The sequence below is a fragment of the Vipera ursinii genome (assembly GCF_947247035.1).
Source record: "Vipera ursinii genome assembly, chromosome: 1".
In the NCBI taxonomy this organism is placed as follows: domain Eukaryota; kingdom Metazoa; phylum Chordata; class Lepidosauria; order Squamata; family Viperidae; genus Vipera; species Vipera ursinii.
Window position 1 is genome coordinate 827,614 of NC_139512.1, and position 21,352 is coordinate 848,965.

The 21,352-nt window shown below is 42.6% G+C and overlaps 2 protein-coding genes across 4 annotated transcripts in view; both read left to right on the forward strand.

The window, feature by feature from the left end:
• Window positions 1-21,352, forward strand: part of RPL36 (ribosomal protein L36) — a 343,666-nt gene that overhangs the window by 11,945 nt on the left and 310,369 nt on the right. The window lies entirely within an intron of this gene.
• Window positions 2,825-19,183, forward strand: ARRDC2 (arrestin domain containing 2). Of its 3 annotated transcripts, XM_083372326.1 has the most exons (9): window positions 2,825-3,384; window positions 11,410-11,688; window positions 12,976-13,042; window positions 13,167-13,314; window positions 14,390-14,492; window positions 15,270-15,526; window positions 16,595-16,757; window positions 17,626-17,777; window positions 17,909-19,183. In XM_083372326.1, the coding sequence occupies exons 1-9, from the start codon at window positions 3,117-3,119 to the stop codon at window positions 17,963-17,965; spliced, it is 1,494 nt and encodes a 497-aa protein (XP_083228452.1). In that variant the 5' UTR covers window positions 2,825-3,116; the 3' UTR covers window positions 17,966-19,183. The 3 variants fall into 3 exon arrangements, with proteins under 3 accessions (XP_083228452.1, XP_083228451.1, XP_083228453.1); XM_083372325.1 differs by having other exon boundaries at window positions 17,626-19,183; XM_083372327.1 differs by lacking the exon at window positions 11,410-11,688 and having other exon boundaries at window positions 17,626-19,183.

The window sequence follows — 21,352 nt, forward strand, 5'->3', positions numbered from 1 at the left end:
CTCCTGAACTGTAGAAGCTTCTGGGATGAGAAGTGAAACTTCTCCAAGAAAAATCAAGAAAGTCCAGTTGTCTTTTTGAAAGCACCTTTGGGACAACCATGACCTGGACGACTGAGAACCTCCATAGACATTCTTTCCCTGGATATTGTGCGCATTGTCCCAACACCATAGAAAAGGGCCATATGAATGTCTTTTAGGTGCAAAATTGGGGGCCAGATTAGCATTTTGTCTTATTTCAGCAATCAGAACAATATGATTTTTTTCCCCTATTTCCCTTAATATTAACACCATATGATCTGCTGAACAAGTATTTAACAAGTATTGTTTCATAATTCCTCACTTTTTTTAATTCAATAGAACAACGCAATTTCAGAAGTTGCATGCTTTGTATTATTTTATGTCATAGTTGAGTAACTACACTCTTTTTCTCATAAACAATCCTGGTATGATGCATATGTCTCAAATTACTGGGAATACAGAATAACAGAGTTGGAAGGGATTTAAGAGGTTTTCTAGTCCAACCTCTGCTCAAAAACCCTCTCGACAAATTGGCTGCAGACACTTGGCAACTTTGCTACCAAATGCTCCAAATGTGATCCAGTCCCATTTATCTAGTAATCTATCTAATTTTGTATTGTCTACTTGGATTGCATAAGTTCTCCAGAAGGATAAGGGTAGCACCTTTTCTCACTAGTGAAGTTCATTCAGAGGTTCTATGAGATATTAAAATGATCAAAGGCCTGGAGATTAAAACATATGAAGAATGGCTGCAGGACTTGGGTTTGGCTAGTCTAAAGAAAAGAAGAAACAGGATAGAGATGATAGCAATGTTCCAATATTTGAGGGGCTGCCACAAGGAAGTGGGGGGTCAGGTTGTTCACCAGAGCACCAGAGGGAAGGACGAAAAACAATGGTTGGAAACTGACCAAAGAGAGAAGCAACCTGGAGAAACTTCCTAACAGTTAGGAGAAACTTCCTAACAGTGAGGACAATGAACCAGTGGAATAGCTTGCCTTCAGACATCATGGGTGCTTCATCACTGGAGGTTTTTAAGAAGAGACTGGACAGTCACTTGTCTGAAATGGTATAGGTTCTCCTGCTTGAGCAGGGGGCTGGACTAGAAGTCCTCCAAGGTCCCTTCCAGCTCTATTCTATTCTATTCTATTCTATTCTATTCTATTCTATTCTATTCTATTCTATTCTATTCTATTCTATTCTATTCTATTCTATTCTATTCTATTCTATTCTATTCTATTCTATCCTTCATTAGATGCACCGAGTGGCTACACTGAAGTAAGATTTGCACTGGGATGAGCTGCTAAATTAGGCAAGTTCTGCATTGAATCTAGATTTGGTTGCATTCCAAGCACCTAACCTTAAATTTACAATGCAACAATTTATTTAGGGACACAAAGTTGAAGATGTAAATAGTCAGCTCTCCTACAATCATCCCTTTTCCTTCTCCCACTCCATTTCAATCCTAATCCTAACTTTTAGGCTTTGACAGGAATCATGGCGACAGAATTCCTCTGAGGGGTCTTTTTGCAGCCAGGAAATGAGGATAGCCAATAAAAACCTAATCATATACAATAAGCATTGAGACTGACCCTTGGGTTCAAGAACCAAACAACACTCTTGACATGCAAAACAGATCTTCACTGTAGAGAGACAATGCTGCCATAAATGTACAATTTCTGAAATAAGTCATTTCTAAATCATTCAATCATTTCTAAAATAGGTCTAAGAACAGACAATTACTAGAGATATAAACAAAAGCTAGAGATACAAAGTGCAGCAATCAAATCACAAACTGTATGGGATTCAAATTAAACAGGCTTTATTATAATATAATAGTTGGTAATTACATTCTTACTTTTTTATTTTGGCAGCCATGTATATATGTATATACTTTAAATCAGGCATCTCTTACCCTCGGCCCACAGACTGGATATGGCCCTAGACAACTAGTATTACAGCTCCACAAGTTTTTAAACTTTTAACATTATTATGTGATTTAACTATATGATATATTTTATATGTGGCTCACGATAATTCCCCTTCACTCAATGTGGTCCAGGCAAACCAAAATGCTGGATACCCATGCTTTAAATATATACACACATGCATATATACTTTGTGGAGTTGGTGGTATATGCATCTTCCAAACAGATAAATTTGAAATCTTCCAAATAGAGAAATGCACCAATATATATGCTCTACTTTTCCAAATAAAACCCAATGATCAATAACTGAACACCCAAAGCAACTTGTAAAAAAAATAGATAAATCTGACTGTCAAGTCTCTCTCTCTCTCTCTCTCTCTCTTTCTCTCTCTCTCTGTGTGTGTGTGTGTGTCAGTATTGCATATATAATGTCAGTTTTTAACACTACAACAAAATAGAATTAACCCAGGAAATAGTTATTAATTGGTTACCAACAATTATCCAGAATGTGAGCATTTGCCCGTTCGAAATCATTCGGTTCATCCCAAAAGCAAATTAAAAAGCGGCTACCTCTATCGCAAAGGGTTAAATGCAAATATACAAGTGTCAAAAATGGCCAGCAGGGAAATAACTAGCTTTAACTTCTCCACCTCCATCTTGCGTTTATTGTTATCTCCGCGCATAGGCTGAACGACGTCTTTGCACGCTGCACTTTGAAGACACTCCCTTAAAAAAAGAGGGGGGGCAGGAGAGGGAGGTGTCTCTGCTGGTGACGCTCCTCCTCGCCTGTTGCTGTCAGTTTTACAGTTAAGGCCAGGCGACGCACCTAATAAGTCAACAGGAAAGCGAATCAGCCAGCCAGTCTCCCTTGTGTGATTGCAGATAGTGGTTGTGTAGGCAAAGCTCAGGTCTTCCCCCTCCAAACCCCGGGCCCTTCACGGAGATAAGGAGCATCTCCAGACCCGTGGATTCTGCACCACACCTGCACATCTGAAGGCCTGATCTGACACACATCAGTTTTGCTGTGGAGCACAGCCCAGGGCTACGTGCTGAAGAGCAGTTGCAGGAAAGGGGGAAAAAAGACACCCTTCCAACATCGCGCTCGTAGTTCAGAAGCAGCCTCCAGCCGGTCCTGCTCTCCAGCGGTTTGACCGGAGGATCCTGCAGTCCGAAATGCAGCATTTCAGCAGGATCCGTACTTTTATGCTGGAGCTGGACGCGGGACGGGGTCCTGGAATCGCGTACCGGGGAGGAGAGCTGCTTTCCGGGCGAGTGGTGTTGGATGTGGCCAAAGGACTAAAAGTGAGAGCTTTGGCAGTCTGCGCCCGGGGTTTGGCGGCTACCCATTGGCTGGAGAGCAAGAGTTTTGGCATGAACACGGTCTATAGCGACTACACTGCCTACGAGACCTACCTGCGAAGACGGCAGCACCTGATCAGAGGTGAGAGGGTTTTCCCCCCCCCCTGTCTTCCTCCAGGTGTTGACTTTCTGGTTACCTGGGCAGGATTGTCTCTGCACCTTCATGATCTTGTCTCTTTGGTCCACTCCCACTCTCTGGGGAGGGGGACCAAGACATGGAATGTGCTCTAAAGCACCCCTTATCTAAACAGATGACTATTGTGCTAACTAAAACAGAACTCAATCATTAACAGCAATTTAACCATTTCCAACCCCCCCCCACCCAGCCCAAAGAAACAACCCTGCCTTTTCACATAAAATTTGTGTCAAGACTTATTACAGTATTCCCCAAACTGGAAAGGTTTCTGTTCTCAGGGTTGTGGCAAAAAAACCAAAAAACAAAAAACAAACCTGGGTGGAGGACCCCTTTAATGTCCAAGTTTGCACTTCCTTTTGTTTATGGTTATGCATGTTCAGCACTTTGCAAGGGAAAAGAAATGTTGCTTCATAACTGGTGCATTTCAGGAAATCATTTGTCAAATGTCAGCTAAACACAGAAACCACGTTTCCAAGGTACTGTATGCACTTGAGAAGAGCTGGTATTTAAATGCCTGAAAGGTTATTGTGAAAGTTAGCGCAGGCAGATCTTGTCAGTTTTTCAGTGGGATTCATTTGCGTCTTGTGTGGGCTGTTTTGATATTCTTGCATTGACATTGTTGTTTTTTCTTAACTAGGTTTGGGCTGGAAGAGTGGAATGTAGAAATAGAAAGGAAAAGTGGATGGGAGGAAGAAAGGAAGGAAGGGTTTTTGGGCAAAGCTGTACAGAAGCATGAATTCCATTGGGAAAATTAATTCCTGTTGGTGTCTTGCCTTGACACCAACAGGCTGCTACACAGGAGTGGCAGCAATTCTTTGTACTTAATGTGGGATACAAACAAGTAAAGAATTTGTAGACAGCTGGGTTCACTAAAATGCTAGAAACACAACAGGCTTTGAAACATCCATGTGCATGCTGGAAAGTGCCTTGGTGCAACTAGTTTGTCATTTTTGCTAATGAATACTGAAGCGTATGGTGTTCTTTGCTTTCAAAGTAGTCAAAATAGATACAGATGTCTATATTTTGTGCTTTAATGGTGGTTGAGTATCAAAGGAATCACCATTCTTAGAATTCATTTAAAATATTTGTATCTTTGGGTGCCACCCATTGACTGAAGCAACTGGTGAAAACATAAAACAGCTCTGCGGGATTATTCACCCATAAGAGCTAAGGGAAGTGGAAGGGGAAAAAATAAGAGAAATGCAAAGGAAGGGGGAAGTGAAAATACTTTATCTTGTTTGAAAATGTAGCAGATCTTTAACCTGATGAGAAAGGATTCTGTATTTCTCTCATTTCTATGAGAAATTCAAAGAAAAACATGCAATGATGAAAAAGATGGCATGGGTAGTTCCAGAATTCTGGATCTCTTGAGGCAAAAAATTCTGTCCTTTTTAGACAGTTGCAGGCTCTAAGCCAGGGGTCTTCAATCTTGGCTGTTTTATGACTTGTGGACTTCAATTCCCAGAATTCCTCAGCCAGGCATGCTGGCTGAGGAATTTTGGGAGTTGAAGTCCACAAGTCATAAAAGGGCCAAGTTTGAAGACCCCTGCTCTAGGCCAATACTTGGCTGGCTGGGGAATTCTGGGAGTTAGAGTCCATACAGTTTCAAGAGGCTAAGGTTGGACAGTGACACTATAAGCAGCAGAAGATGGTAAGTATACCTCTATATTCAGAAGGGAGTATGCACATGGCACTTGTTAAGATAACCATAGAGGAGACTTTTTTCAAAGGCTTCTAATAAGCCTCTAGCAGATTGAAATACTTAACATTAAATGAATTCTCCTTTGCTGGGTTTCTCTGTAGCATTCTTTGCTTTGGTAAATAAATGGAACTTCCATGTTCAGAAGAGATCTGAACATTTGAATAACAACAGCCAAAAATGGCAATTGCCTTTCAGTTTCTCTTTGAAGACTTCCCAAAGACATCTTGCTGGTCGATCTGGACTAGGCATAGCTCTTGTTTTCTTCTTAGGGTACTTAAGAACAAAAGGACCATAGCACTCTTAAGAAGCAAGGGAATTTACACAAGGATTGATGCTCCAGGTTTTGTACACAAAGCATAACACATAAAATGCAAGATGAATGCAAGTTTTGTTTTGGTGGAGAAACGTCACACCTTATCTGTTTATGATCAGTATACAACCTGGTTTGCAAATCAATGAACAATCATTGACATAAATCCTCAATCATTATAAACTACAGGGTGTATATTTATGTTTATACTTATTATTCATAAATTTGTACCACAAAGTACAGCATGGCTGAGTCTTAAAACAGCAATAAGGAGATTACAAAACAAATTTAAATCACATTCTGCAAGAAAGGTGGAAAAAAAGATAACATTTAAGTGCTATTAACATAAGAACCTAGTGTAAAGATCTGCTCCAAAGTCATGTCCCATCATAGAAAAGTTTATGTCTGTAGTTTTTGCCCTCCATAGCAGATGCATAATTGGGGACAATTAGAGAAGGAACCTAATAGTAGTAGAGTGGATGAGCAAGTACTCCTGAAATTACTGCATTCAAAAATCCCACAATTTTGGAAGAGAATTTTAGGAATGTTTAGGAAGAGCATGAAGCCAGAGAGAGAGAACAGCTTCTAATTTAGCACTTCTCCATAGTTTTTAGAGAATCTCCTGATGCATTTCTTATTTTCTTTAGTTATCATTTTCAGAAATCTTCCTGGGGCACAGGATACCAAGCCTGGAGCTATTTGCACAAGGATGTGTAAACATAAAAAGCTTTTTCTGAGATTTGACTAGGAGCAATTAACTAGCTTGGTAAACAACACCCTTCCTTAGGCAATTCAGATTATTACCTCAGTTTATGAGTCAGCAGGGCAGGAGCTCTTGATAGGTAACCTTCTTTTCTATCAAAACAGCTGATTGATCTGCCTTCTTTATATATTGGCAATACAACTCATGTATAAACATGCCTAATCTAGTTTTGCTGCCTAAAATCCTTTCTCTGGAGGTCAGGTTGGGAGAACTAGGCCTACATTTTTGCATGCAAATCAATGGCTCAGTCACTATATGGCTTCTTGTATTTTACTAATTCAGCTGTCTGTCTAATCAATTTCAGGACCAGGCAATCTTTTTAGGCCCATTTAGAATATTAAAAACATTCCTAAAATGGCTGCTGCGGGAGATTAGTTTATTCACAAAATGGCTGCTAAACAGTCATAAAGTCTTCATTTGCCACGAAACTAACTAATCCTAATATTCTCTGTTTTGTAAATGCTGATATTGTATGGAATCCAAGGCTATTTCTGAAAAGAAACACGATGGTAAAGATTAGTGATTTGCCTGGCAGAATATTAACCTATTAGTTTTAATTTATAAAATCATTGTAAAATTTCAGTTGGGCAGAGAGTTGTGTGGATAGAACATAGAATCATAAGGCGGGAAGGGACTTCTGAGATCTTGTGTCCCACCTCTGCTCAAGGCAGGAGACTTTATACCATCCCAGTCAAATGGTCGTCCAGTCTATTTTTGAAAACCTCCAGTGATGGAGCACCGACAATTCATCACTGGAGGTGTCCAACAGATTCTGAATTCTAATTAGGAGATACTGGTCTACTAGTAATTCCAGAACAAGAATTATTGCAGCTTCAAGATATCCCTTAATGATCTCTGATTTGCATCATCAGCATCATCATTATCATCATTTCTGGAGGAGTTTTGAAGGGGCTGGAGTTTTTATTTTTCACTCTTTTACTTGGTCTTAACAAAAGGCTAGCGTATTCTTTTTAGCAATTATTTATTTATTTATTTTAATCCCATTTATATCCCGCCCTTCTCCGAAGACTCAGGGCGGCTTACAATTTAAGCACAAACCAATGTGCTTAGCAATAGCCTTCATTCTATGTATATGCCTGCTTATTAGGGCTTTTGCCCCCCCCCAAGCGGCATTATTACAAAGTCAGCTTATTGCCCCCAACAATCTGGGTCCTCATTTTACCTACCTTGGAAGGATGGAAGGCTGAGTCAACCTTGAGCCTGGTGGGATGCGAACCTGCACTAATTGCAGGCAGCTGGTGTTACTTAAGGAGGCGTTAGCCCACTGCGCCTCCTTAATATATATTAATTATAATATTATAATATATAAATTATAATATTTTTGTAATAATAAAAACCTTTTGTGGTTTAACAAAAAGCAAACGATGTTAAAAAAATTCAACTGGAATCTCACATGATTACATGTCAGGAACTGATTTACAGGCAACCGTTATTCCCAAAGAATTGGCTCATTCCCATTAAGTGAGGTGCAAGAGGACTGAATTTCTATCCAACATAAACTGCCTAGAAATTTAGCTTTAATCCAATACAGTTGGAGGATGTATTGCATTTCTAGATTTATAATATAAATTAGAAGATACTCCTTTCAAATATTAAATTCTAGAATGGTAGCCAACCTGGTTTTCTTCAGCCAATACTGGGGAGTTAAAGCATCTTTGTAAATTTAATCTGGGGGAAAAAATCTAATTAAACAGTTTTTGATTGGCTGTTAACCTTTAAGATACCATAAGGAAGTATGTGTATAAGAGTGGGAGTGAAGAAAGGTATTACGGTATATCATATGCCAACAGGGATCCTTGTTCTTTGGAATTTGTGTTCAACTTGGATGCATTTTGAGAATCTGATTTATAGGAGCGTCCTCAGTTAGATCACTTGTATTGTGAGATTCCGTTTATTATACATGAAATGATTGGCTGGATGTTCTACCAATATTGCATCTTTATTGAAGAAAAGTAGAGTGTATGAAAGCCTATGAGCATAATAGACTACAGCACCATTAATCCATTCCCAGAATTGTGTTGCTTACTTTTGGCTATTTATTTCTGGGCCATTAAATATCATACAACAAAAAAATTACCGCATGCAAAAATGCACTTGTTATTCCCCCTGGTTCCCATATGATGGCAGTGTACACCAAAAGTTGAAAGAAGTTTTTTCCGCCTCTGGCAAAGCCATGTCTTATGAGCAAAATATGGGTGTTTTTATGCTCATCAAGTGACTGCTTTGCCAGAACGCTTGTAATTTTTCCTGGTATTCAGGAACCTCGATGTCCTTAGGTTGTTTACTTCTCGATACCAGATGTCCAAGATGACAAGATTGTTGCCTTCCCCTTTATTATTAAAGTTCTACAAAAGATAAGCTATGAAAAACAGACAAAAATTATTAAGAAGGAAAAAAATAGGGGAAGGGAAGAAACAAAGAAAAATGAAAAGATATAAAGCAAGAGTAACTTCTAAGCTTCTTTGATACAAAATATAACATATCTAAACTTTTTGATCTAAAATTCAACAATACCCAGAATTTCTATAATCATAAACATTTCTCATTGTCAAATCTCAAAATTAATACTGTATTATTTTTGGTTTCTATCAAAACGTCTAAACTAACTTCCACCCAGAAATGAAGTCAGACGAGGTGTTTCCTTTAATCAAAGTAGTCAATTTTGCCATCCGTTTCTTTAACTTCACCATCTATTCTTCCATTGTGGGAATCTTTCTATCTCTAAAAAAGTCTCATTGCAGTTTTCATATATAGAAACAAAGTCCAATATTTTTTTCTTCAACTACTTCTCCCTCAAATCTAAAACTGCTGGTTTCAATTTTACATTTTTATAAGAATTTTCTGAGTTGAAGCACATATTTGACCCCAATAACTCTCAGCCTTCTTATATGTCCACTCAAGGGGAGAAAAAATGCCCTTAGAATGTTCCCTTTTTCCTCCACTGGCAATTTTTGAGTCCTTAGACCAGGGGTCGGCAAACTCGGCTCTTTTACGACTCGTGGACTTCAACTCCCAGAATTCCTGAGCCAGCATAGCTGGCTCAGGAATTCTGGGAGTTGAAGTCCACGAGTCGTAAAAGAGCCGAGGTTGCCGACCCCTGCCTTAGACATGGAGATAAGCAGGAGGCAATCTTTAGTATCCTTGCCTCCTCTCTCTATATTACAATTCTCCGCACTGCTTTTAAGTTGGTTTCTCCTTAGCCCAGATGAGCCTGCCAAAATTTGAAGAAAGAGATTGTACCATTTTGCATTTGATCTTTTATCAGGAAGGATTATATAGGAACAACAGTGCCAAATTTCCAGAAGGTAATCATGATTTTTATCTATAGCTGTGTGGGTGAAAAGACACCCTCTTGTCCCAGATTCAGAGCTAGTACCTTGTGAGAGAACAAAATTTCCTTCCTTCGATCAGGCAGCCTTTCTAGTTTTTCAAGTCCTTTGGTTTCCCAAACTAGTGCTGGAAAACCCCTGGCTGTACCTGGGAGATTGGAAGGAAGGTTGCAAAAGTCAGTGATGGAAAAAGGTGTATTCAGCCTTTTCTACCTAGATCGGGAGTTCATTCTTCCCCAGTCAGCTAAGGCCCTTAACAGAGAATGACAGAAGTGACACTTGCCAAGAATTAAATCCCCCCCCCCAAACCCAGTTATGGAATGGAAAAGCAGATATAGGAGAGGGTAATTTCCAAAGTAATTCTTTTGGCAAGAAAATGACCCATCCATCAAGGTGTGCGTATTTGTTCAGCCTTCAGGGCAAGATAGGGCAATACAGTTGCACTTTCAGTTGACTGAAATAGAAATTCTGATCAGATCTGGTACGGAGAACGTCCACCCTAATTATAGAAAGGAGGGGGGGGGTGGAAACAGGACACGTGCATTTAGGGGAAATACCAGCGGAAAAACAAACAAACCCCCGAAATCCAGGAGCCCAAGTGGCATTTAAATGAGCGCCACCTTCCTTCCAGATCCTAAGGTAGAAGCCCTGTGCAAGGCGGGAGAAGGCAGAAAGCCATAACAATAAAAAAAAACTACAGTGTTGTTTTCTGACATCGAGCTATTTCGATTCTCTTTGGGTTTCCGAAATCGGGGGGGGGGGGAAATAATCTGGCCGGTTTGCCAAGCTAACTTTGCCCAGTGGAGGAAAGTTTCTCTCTCTCTCTCTGGAAATTCCTCCCCCTCCCCCTTGCCACCCCGGTCCCCATTTGCAAGCTCTTAGTCTAGAGCAGCGTTTCCCAACCTTAGGAACTTGAAGATGCGTGGACTTCAACTCCCAGAATTCCCCAGCCAGCTATAGCTGGCTGGGGAATTCTGGGAGTTGAAGTCCACGCATCTTCAAGTTCCTAAGGTTGGGAAACGCTGGTCTAGAGCAGTCAGACCGGTCAGTCCTAGAGGAGATCAACCCTGATTGCTCTTTAGAAGGCCAGATCCTGAAGCTAAAACTCAAATTCTTTGGCCACCTAATGAGAAGGAAGGACTCACTGGAGAAGAGCCTAATGCTGGGAAAGATTGAGGGCAATAGAAGGAGGGGACGACAGAGAATGAGGTGGCTGGATGGAGTCACTGAAGCAGTAGGCGTGAGCTTAAATGGACTCCAGAAGATGGTAGAGGACAGGAAGGCCTGGAGGAACATTGTCCATAGGGTCGCGATGGGTCGGACACGACTTCGCAACTAACAACAACAACAAAGTCTAGAGCAGGGGTCTTCAAACTTGACCCTTTTATGACTTGTGGACGACAACTCCCAGAATTCCTCAGCCAGCAAAGCTGGCTGAGGAATTCTGGGAGTTGAAGTCCACAAGTCATAAAAGGGCCAAGTTTGAAGACCCCTGCTCTAGAGCCAGAGAGGGGTCAAACAGGCAGCCGAGCAGCCCTCGCCAGCCGACTTTCAAAAAACCGGAGCGCCCGCTGGTCGACTTGTTTTGAAAAGCCTTCTCTCGCCCCGCCTTCTAAGGCCAACCTTCCCCTTTCGGATTGGCCGCTCTGCTGCCGGAGGCGTGGCGGCGGGCTGCGGAGGGGGCGCGCGGGCGGCGCTGGAGCATTTAAAGGGGCCGCGCGTCGAGGCGAGCGAAAGCGCCAGTTGCGCCCTACTTGATCGGACGGCGGGCTTCCCTTCCGACCGAGCTTTTTTTTTTTTTGCTTTTTTTTCCTCCCCTTCTTCCTCCTCCTCCTCCTCCTCCCAGCCATGCTCTTCGATCGGCTGAAGCGCTTCGCCATCGTGCTGGACTGCCCGGAGTTGGCCTCGCCGCCGGTCTTCAGCTCGGGCGAGAGCGTGACCGGCCGCGTCGTGCTGGAGCTGTCCGGCGAGGCGCGCTTGGGCTCCCTCCACCTCCACGCCGAGGGCTGCGCCAAGGTCCACTGGACCGAGTCCCGCAGCGCCGGCTCCAGCACAGCCTACACGCAGAGCTACGGCGACCAGGTGGACTTCCTCAACCACCGGGAGACCCTCCTCGCCCCGCCAGGTAGAGACCCAGCGCGATCCGACCGAGAGCGGCTCCGGCCGGCGGGCGTGCCGGACTCGGGGCTGCTCTGAGCTGGGACGGGACGGCCGTCGCGCCCCTCTGCGGGGCTCCGGTCCCGATCCCAGCCTCTCCGGGCTCCTTCGTCTCTCTGGGAAGCGCCGGAGCTGCGCGTCACGCCTCCCAGCTTCGGGCTTCTTGCGGGAAAGAAGGAAGCGGGCAGGGAGCCGCGCTGGACTTTGCTGGCCTGGCCGGGGCGGCGGCTTCTTTTGGAGCAGACTGGTTTAGGCTGATGGGGAAGGCGGATTTGACCGAGGGAGCTGGATCTATAAAGCCTTGGTGGAGCAGTGGGCTAACGCCTCCTTAAGTAACACCAGCTGCCTGCAATTAGTGCAGGTTCGCATCCCACCAGGCTCAAGGTTGGCTCAGCCTTCCATCCTTCCCAGGTAGGTAAAATGAGGACCCAGATTGTTGGGGGCAATTAAGCTGACTTTGTAATAATGCCGCTTGGGGTGTGTGTGAAAGCCCCTAATAAGCAGGCATATACATAGAATGAAGGCTACTGCTAAGCTTGTAAGCCGCCCTGAGTCTTCGGAGAAGGGCGGGATATAAATGGAATTAAAATAAAAATTTAAAAAAAAAAATCTTTCTTGGGCTGGTTTCTCAACTCTTTGTGCAGTTGCCCTCTGCAGAATCCCTCCAGCGGGGCCGGTTGCCCGAGCTCCGTTCCAGAAGGGAGTGGATGCAAGTGGCAAATTTGGATCGGCCAAGTTCCCTTCTCGGAAACTCGTGCATTATATAATGTGGAGACAGGGGAAAAGAAATGCTGCAGTGCCCGAGACGACATGCACTGCTCTCTAAAGTGGGGACTTGCTTTGAAATCTGTAGTATTATTAGGCAAATTAAAGAGTTTCCAAATTGGCACTTGTAAGCCAATAGGAATTGGGCGTAGCTTCAACCTGTTCCATTGACAGGTATATCGGGATATTTTCCTTGGGTGTATGATGCTTTTGTCAAAGGCAGAAGGATAAGTTTATTGTGGAAAATGTATAAGCAGCCCTGTTCTGTAATCTTGCTGTTTTGTTTGTGTTTTTGAAAAAAAAACCACCTTTGTGGTTAATTGTACCTGAACAATTCTTGGTTACGTATCTCCAGTTTGCTATATCTTGGATGTGCATGTGTTTCATTTCACCTAAGTTCTGTTGGTTTGCTATTGAACAAAAGTTTGGCAGAACTTTATGGAAAAAAAATATTGAAAGGGGCTTTTGTTCTTTTCTGTTTCCCTAATAGACAATGGAGATGTCACCGTCCTTCAGGCAGGAAGGCATGAATTTCCATTCACTTTCCAGCTCCCAGGGTAAGTCCTTGTCTTTTCCAGATACATTTAAGTCCATAATAGTGGCTATTTTAGGCTTTTTCTAGCTGGAGCAGCTGGCACCGGCCTTGTTCTTAGTCGTAATAACTCTTTTTCCCCAAAACAGGACCTTGGCCACCTCCTTTGAAGGCAAGCATGGCAGTGTCCGCTACTGGGTGAAGGCCAAATTACACCGGCCTTGGTCTTCCGTCAAACGAGCCAAGAAGGAGTTCACAGTCATTGAACCCATTGATATCAACACACCAGCCTTACTGGTAAGCTGAGATAGGATGTCAAAGGAAAGACAGTCATTCCAGATTATTCCCAGAAAGCTAACCTGGATCATACTAGTAATGTACAATTGATAAAAGATTATTTGTTGGAGGTAGTTGGATTCCAGGTAATCCCATATAGTTTTGTCATGCATACAACAGTGGTTTGCAGCTGCCTTTTTCCAGGCTATTTTTAAAGTTTTCCTGTCTTGGTACAGCCATGGAATTCTTTGGAGATACCTAATCAGGCCTTATCTAGTCTCATAGACTGGTCAAGATCAATCTTAGCCTCTCCTTAAGAACTACAGCTGCTTAATGGCCTTGTACAGTTAATTGCCAGCTGTTCTATTCTTGTGTCCAAAGTATTAGGTTATAATTGTGTATAACATATTATTTGCACCAGAAAGTGTAGTATTTAATTCAATAGCATTAAGTTCATGCTACTTAATTTAGGTGTCTCATTTATCAAAAACATCCCCATTGTATTTGCCTCTTACAATTCTCTGCAGTATCCTGGAGAGATGTGGGGAACGAACAGTGACAATATGAATGAACTGAAGTCTTTTAAGATTTCTGTCATGATGGCGAAGTTTATTGCCCTGCTTTTATTGAATATCATAAACCCACCTTCCCTAACCCAGAGCTGTCCAGAATTTGCAGCCTTAAGAGATTTGCCAAATATTAGAGAGCTATAATCAGATCTCTGAGCTGCTTATTTCATCACCATGGTTTGTATCTCCTAATACCATGGTTGGTAACTACTAGGTAACCCAGTCATAAGCTTGTCTAATTCATGCTGAAGGACAAGCAAACTCTAATCATTTGTCACACAAGGGTTCATTTATTTTTATGCCTCTGGGGATCTAGAAACAATAAATTATCCAGCACCTGAAGGGGAAAAACCCTTCTTCCTCTGAGTGCTTTGTTATAAGGAATTTGCTATTGTCTATTAACCTTTCTCCAAGTTTATACTCTTTCTCACTGGAACATTTTTTGATTTGGGAAAAAGGAAAGCAACTCCAGATCTTCCTTTTCCTGTTGGTAATGTGTTTCTTTCCTTTTTCACTTTTTCCAACAGACTCCTCAGGCTGGTGCCAAAGAAAAGCTGGCGCGAGCGTGGTACTGTAACCGTGGCCAGGTTTCGGTTTCAGCCAAAATTGATCGGAAAGGCTACACACCAGGTAATCTTTTAGACAATAGTTTAGGAGGGGGGCTCCAGTGTGGCATAGCTCCTCTTTTCATTGTTAACCCAGATGTGCCCAGCATGTAGAATCTTGGTGAATGGCTCATTTTAATATAGCTGCAGTCACCCAAATGCCAAAGCTGGCATGGGGATCTAAAAGTGACATCCCACTGTGAGGGTGGTTAGCGGCTTGGCGGTACTCCCTCACCTTTTTAATTGGTCCTGTTTTTAACTTTTTTTTTCTCATCTGTGTCTCTTTTATATGGCTGTATGGCTTAGTATTCATTTGTATCCTGCCTTTATTATTTTTACCAATAGCCCAAGGGAGCAAATATATCCAATACACTTTCCTCCTGTTTTCCCCACAACAACCCTGTGAGGTGGACTTGTGCTAAGACAGACTGACTGGTCCCAATGTCACCCAGCTGGCTACCAGGGCTAAGGGGTGGGACTTAAATCCACGGTCCCCCAGTTTCTAGCCTGGTGCCTTAACCACTAGAGCAAATTGGGTTTCTTTTCTTTTCTTTTTTTATTTGTAAACCACCCAAAATCACTTAGGTGAGATAGGCAGTGTATCAATTTGATAAATATATAAACCACGAACATAGCGTTGACTAAAATGTTCTCGAGGTTCCCTCATGAAGAATTAGGCCATCAAAATACTTGTGGGGGGAGGGAGAAGTTGCCATCCAACTTAGGCATGCCCTTGCAAAGATTTCAAAGACCAGCGAAGGAAACAGTCTAAAAGACCTGCCTCTCTTCCATTTTCTCTCAGGTGAGGTCATCCCCATCTTTGCTGAAATTGACAACTGCACCAACCGTTCTGTGGTGCCAAAGGCTGCCATCATTCAGACACAAACGTTCATTGCCCGAGGCACTAAAAAACAGAAGAAATGTGTGGTGGCAAGCATTGCGGGAGACTCCATTGTAGCAAGGACGAGAGAGGTGTGGCATGGCCGTGCGCTAAAGATCCCACCGGTTGGGCCCTCTATCCTGCAGTGTCGCATCATCCATGTTGAATATGCCCTGAAGGTGAGCTGAAGAAGGGTATTCATATAAACATTGGGGAGTTGGTACTGTCTGGTGGATTAACTCTCTGCACTCCAGATAATCTCATTTTTATTTGTTATCATATAAATGAACTATTTCAAAGCATCCATTTTAATCTGGTACTAAGTTGATGATTCACAAGATGGACAGAATCAGTGAAATTAACCAAAATAGAGTGGTTGAAATTAGTTTGGTAAAAGATTCTTTTTAACTAAACATGTCTTGAAATCAGGAGACCATAAGATCTAATCCTGCCTCAGGCACAAAGCCAGCTGGGTGATTTGGGGCCAGCCTTTGTTTCTCAGCCCAGGAAAAGGGTAAAGGCAAACCATTTCCAAAAAAAATGTGGCCAAGAAAACTGCATGGACTTGTCCATGTAATCGCCAGAAGTCAAACTGATTTAAAGGCACATATTTAAATATGAGGTTTCTTCTATATTCTAAGCTGGGGGGATCCTACCTTGGGCACTTTTAAGACTTGTGGACTTCAACCCTCAGAATTCCCCAGCTAGTCATGCTGCAAACATGGCTGGATGGGGAATTTTGGGACCTGAAGTCCCAAAATCTTAAAGTGCCCAGGGTTGGATTCCTCTTGTCTAGACTTTTTTTAGGCTGAAAAACAGAGCTTCCCTGGGGAGAATATTCCAATTTTTACCAGCTCCATTATCAGATGCCTTCTACCTTATGCAAGTATGCTTATGTGTGCATTGTCCAACTTTGGAAAAATAGAGACATCTTCATTCAATCTCATAGGATTTGATTTCTAACACACACACACACACACACACACACACACACACTTTCTCACTGCCCTTTTCCCCTGTTGAAATTTGTGTAAATCCTATTTAAGGTATGATGCCCAGAACTAGAAACAAGTTGAATGTCTTAAGTTATGCAAAGCTTACAGATGAAGTGCAGGCTTAGCTTTTGAAATGTAGAATAAACAGGTCTTCAGATACTTGGACTGCCTTTATTTATGCTGGGTGAAATAGAGAATATTTTTCTTTGTATTCCCTAATAGCTAATGGTGGGCTTTTTTTTATATTGGCAGGTCTGTGTTGACATCCCAGGAACTTCTAAGTTGCTCCTGGAGTTGCCACTAGTGATAGGCACAATCCCCTTACACCCATTTGGCAGCCGCACTTCGAGCATCAGCAGCCAGTACAGCCTGAATATGGATTGGCTACAGTTGGGGATCTCTGAACGGCCTGAGGGTAAGCAGCTTAAAGTTGAAAAGTGAAACAAATTGGGAAATCTAGGGATTGAAAGTCTATGGAGATCCAGGTCATGGTTATCCCAAAGATGCTTTTTCCAAAAGACAACTGGACTTTCTTGGTTGTTGTTTTTTTTCCTTTGAAAATGTTTTACTTCTCATCCAAGAAGCGTCTTCAGTTCTAACTCGGTTCTAATTCAGTTAGAACTGAAGAAGCTTCTTGCATGGGAAGTGAAACGTTTTCAAAGGGGGAAAAAAACCCTAAAGCCCAGTTTTGTTTTGCAAAAAAAGCACTTTTGGGACCTAGTGATTGAAACTAGGCAAAGAAAATGTTTCTCTTGCTGGTGGTCCTGAATTTGCACCCTCTCTACTGAGAAAGTCTGCCTCAAGTACAATTCCCACAATTGTGCTTTTGTAAGAAACAGACCTTCTTCGGGATGGTGTTACTGGACTGTATTTTGCTTGTTTTTTTAAAAAAAATCCTTTGTAATGGCTTATGGGGGTGGGGGGGAGTTAAGGCGGGTGGATGAATTCCTGATGTGTGCGGTTACAGCATGCATTTATGACTTGAGGCATTCTCAGTGTAGCAAGTTGCAACCTTCTGTAATTCTAAGACCTGACCAGATACCATCTTTCTTGGGACGGTTAAAAGCAATAAAATTTCATTTGCATGAATTCACTCGAAAGTCAGAGATAAGGTTCTTAGTCTGGGTTCACAGACTCCGCTAAGCTATAACAAACTTTGTCCTTCCATGGTATTTGGGATAATTTATGAAAAACCAATGAGGTCCTGCTGGTAGCATCATCTAGATTTAAGCCTAGAAATTATGTAAGAAGCATTCAAGTTAAGCTACTGTGTTTCTCCTTAGCTCCTCCAGAGTACTCTTCTATAGTGTCTGCTGAAGACGCCACTGAGAACTTGTCCCCTCCTTCTCTGGATGAGTCTCCTGCCTTACTTGAAGGACCTTTCTTTGCCTACATCCAAGAATTTCGTTTCCGACCACCTCCTCTCTACTCAGAGGTTAGCACGGGAGAGTGGTGCACAACATGTTTTGCTGGGAAAGGGTTTTTTTTTGTCTTGTTTTGGTTTTTTGGCTGCCCTGGGGGAGCTATTTGTAACTTTTCTCTTTTCTTGCTCTCCTTGAAATCTAGGTGGACCCCAACCCTCCATCTGAGAACAGCATCCGTCCACGTTGCATGACTTGCTGAAGGAAGCACTGCCTGACTTGAGATCAACGGAAATCCTTTATAAGAGAGGTTACCACGGGGGAAGCTCAACGGTGGGGTGAAGAACAGGCTTTTGCCCCAGGAGAAATGTGGGTGCCCATTCTTAGTCGGTGCTCTACACAGAATGCCTTCGTTGGACTCTCTCCGCCAACAGAGCGAGCTTGTCCGAGCTAGATCGGCATTGGTGATGAAGAAAGAGAAGAGAGCTCTTCCTCAGTGCATAAGTGGTGACTGTTTGGGATCAGCACAAAACTCTAGACCGATCTTTTGTGCTTTCCTTGGGTGCATTTCACTATGTCCTCCCTACACCTACAGAGGGTTGTTTTTTTTAACTCTGTCTAGACTGAAGCTGCAGAAAGAACCCATCCACCCTGAGAATCTGATGAGAAGACATTTCTGCTCCATTGCCTAGAATTCCATACATGTCTTTGAGACAGAAATTGGCTAAAAGAATTCCTGCCTTATGACACTGTGTCACTATTAAGACTTCTGACATATTTTGGGGTGGGGGATTACCCAGTTGGGTTTCACTTTTAAGTTGCATCCAACAAAGCAGGTGCTTAGGGGAATGGTGAAGGGTTGAGTGGATGAGAGTCTCCAGTCTAAAAATTGTTGATAAGGACAGAAGGGGTGCACATGTTTTTCTTCTCCCTTACATCAGGGAGTGATTTGTTTTCGATTAATGCAACAGAATTGTAATTGTACTATCCGGGTATAGGATCGGCGTGATTGTAACAGATGGTTGATTTGCAGTTTCAGTTACAGTGGGTCTAAATTCTCAAAACTTAACACAGAATTTAGAAAGAAAAAAAACCTTTGGAACGTTGGCTGTATGAATGCTACAGAAACGCAAAATAGAAATGGACTGTATGAAAAGTTATTGGGACTGCACTTTCCCCCATTTCAAAATGGGTCTTAATTAGACTCCCAAGCGGGAGTGGGGGGAGCAAATCACCCCTCCCTCAAATGCATTCCGGATGCTCCTAAGCAGGTAAACATCCTGCTTCTGCCCCATGTAGGGCTGGTGGCCTTGTTTTTGTACCTCTTTTCTGTTATTGCATACTCTGCTTTGATACTGACCATAAACCTATTTCAAGGTTTTCATTTTATAAATGTGGCTGCCTTTTACTGTTTCAAAACAATGTGTGTTTCTCAGAATTCCTAGTTTTGTACAAAGTTTGCAATTAAATTAATCAAACTTTTTAATTGCTGGAATTTCCTTGCCTTTTTTTCCCATTCAAACAGTCTTAGTCCACTTAGCTTTTACCCATGTCAAAGTAGAATGCCAGAGTTTATATGACATGCTTTAGATAGCTAACCAAATCTAATAAATGGCACTGTGGTGTCTAATTCAAGGGGCCAGGAATCTGTAGCTCATGCCCTCCCTCAAACTCTAGTGAGATCACAGAACCAAAATGCTACCATAAATGGACAATGTTGGGACATGTTGATGCTCTTTCTCCAGAAATAAGGGTGGGGATGGGAACACAGAACAACTTTCTCACCTAATTTCAGGCGTGAGAATTGGGCTGCCAAGTCCCATAGGCTTCAGATGGGTCTCAGCTGTGACCAAGCACTCGCTATTTAGGAAAGGGTTATGCAAACATCAAATACAGTTTGACATCTTGAGCTTTCCAAGCACTAAGGCCTCGGTGTCTCTGTCTAGTTACTCCCACCTCCACTGTGCCTTACATTTGAGGTAGGGAATATCTGCTGGTCAGACGTCCAGGCATCTGGAGCATGCCTGCTTCAAAATGGGAACATATATAAAAAGAACAGTGGCCCTAGGACAGGAAGTCTTGCATTCGTAATTGCTTAGCTTGTCCTGCCAATTCCCAACCTTAATCTTCTGCTGCACTTGTTCACCTTTCATGCGCTGCTACTGTTTAGAAAAAGGGACATTCCATGTTTGCATCAGACCCCTCCATTCATGGTTGTCAAAGTTTCCCCCCCACACACACAAACTCATGGGGTTCAAACTACAGGGTCAGTTTGGGGAATATGCACTCTCCCTTTTCACCTTAAGCTTTACAATTACAGGCTTTGAAAGTCTTAAAATCTCCCCCCCCCCAAAAAATGAATCATGCCCCTTCCTATTTATTAAGCTGTGCAAAGCCTAGTGTGGTCCTTAACAGAATAAGAGTTGGAAACGACCTTACAGGTCTTCTCGTCCAACCCCCTACTCAGCCGGGAAACCCTGTACCATTTCAGACAAATGGTTGTCCAATCTCTTCCTAAAAGCCTCCAGGGATGGAGCACCCACAACTTCTGAAGACAAGCTGTTCCACTGGTTAATTGTTCTCACTGTTAGGAAGTTTCTCCTTAGTTCTCGGTTGCTTCTCGCCTTCATCAGTTTCTATCCATTATTTCTTGTCTTGTCTTCTGGTGCTTTGGAAAGCCAGCAGCTGTTATCGCCCCCGTCAAATTCACAAGCTGTCAGTTAGAATGGCCCAAGTATGTTGAACATGCGCTTCTGTGCGTTTTCTGGATTGCTGTTTCAAGGATTAGAAAATAGCAAGCATGGATTCTAATAATGTTGGAGGGAATGCTTCTACTTCAAGGTTTTGGTAATGGTTTTCAAGGCCCTACGTAGCATGGGTCCGGAGTACCTCGGGGATCACCTGCTGCCGGCGTCAACTTCCCTCCGCCCTGTGCGTTCCCACAGAGAGGGCCTCCTCAGGGTGCCACAGGTCAGAGAATGTCGGCTGGTGGCCCCCAGGGGGAGGGCCTTCTCTGTGGGCGCCCCTGACTTATGGAATCAGTTGCCGGTTGAGCTCCGGACGGCGCCTGACCTTCGCTCCTTCCGATGCGGTCTGAAGACCTACCTATTTGAGCAAGCCGGCCTGGCCTGATGGGGGAATGTGTTGGGGTTTTTATTGCAGGTTTTTTATACTATTATTTATTGTTTTAGCTTGGGCTCCTATTTAATTCTCTTTTAATTTTTGTACTTTGTATTTTATATGTGCCCTGAGTCCTTCGGGAGAAGGGCGGTATACAAATATAATAAACTTAAACTTACTTGAAAAACAGAATATAAGTCTGAAGTGACCTGCTTTGTAGAGTTACAGGTGGAAAAGTACTAAGGAAATTGTATCTTCAAGTCTGAAAGCAAAGATACCGTTTGGGGATGTGGCATCCACTTAATCCAGCTTTGGCCCACTAGGCAGATTACTTCTTTGGCTATGGTCCCTATTTTGTTTGCTATTTTTGTGATCACAAGGCAAGGTAGGATCTAGCCAAGGAACATATTTGGGATTTCATAGAAGTGGTAGATTACCAGTTAGGAACACAGGTGGAGAGGAAAAGAAATATTTACTCAATATTTCCTTTATTGATAGGAATGTAGGTAAGACAAAATTCCAGTCAGAG

What these genes read in the sequence shown, in the direction of transcription:
- ARRDC2 (XM_083372325.1), top strand. Translation starts at nt 3,117, where the DNA reads ATGCAGCATTTCAGCAGGATCCGTACTTTTATGCTGGAGCTGGACGCG. An exon ending in ACGGCAGCACCTGATCAGAG is followed by an intron (nt 3,385 to 11,409) that starts GTGAGAGGGTTT and finishes TCCTCCTCCCAG; the next exon opens with CCATGCTCTTCGATCGGCTG. An exon ending in ATGTTGAATATGCCCTGAAG is followed by an intron (nt 15,527 to 16,594) that starts GTGAGCTGAAGA and finishes TTATATTGGCAG; the next exon opens with GTCTGTGTTGACATCCCAGG.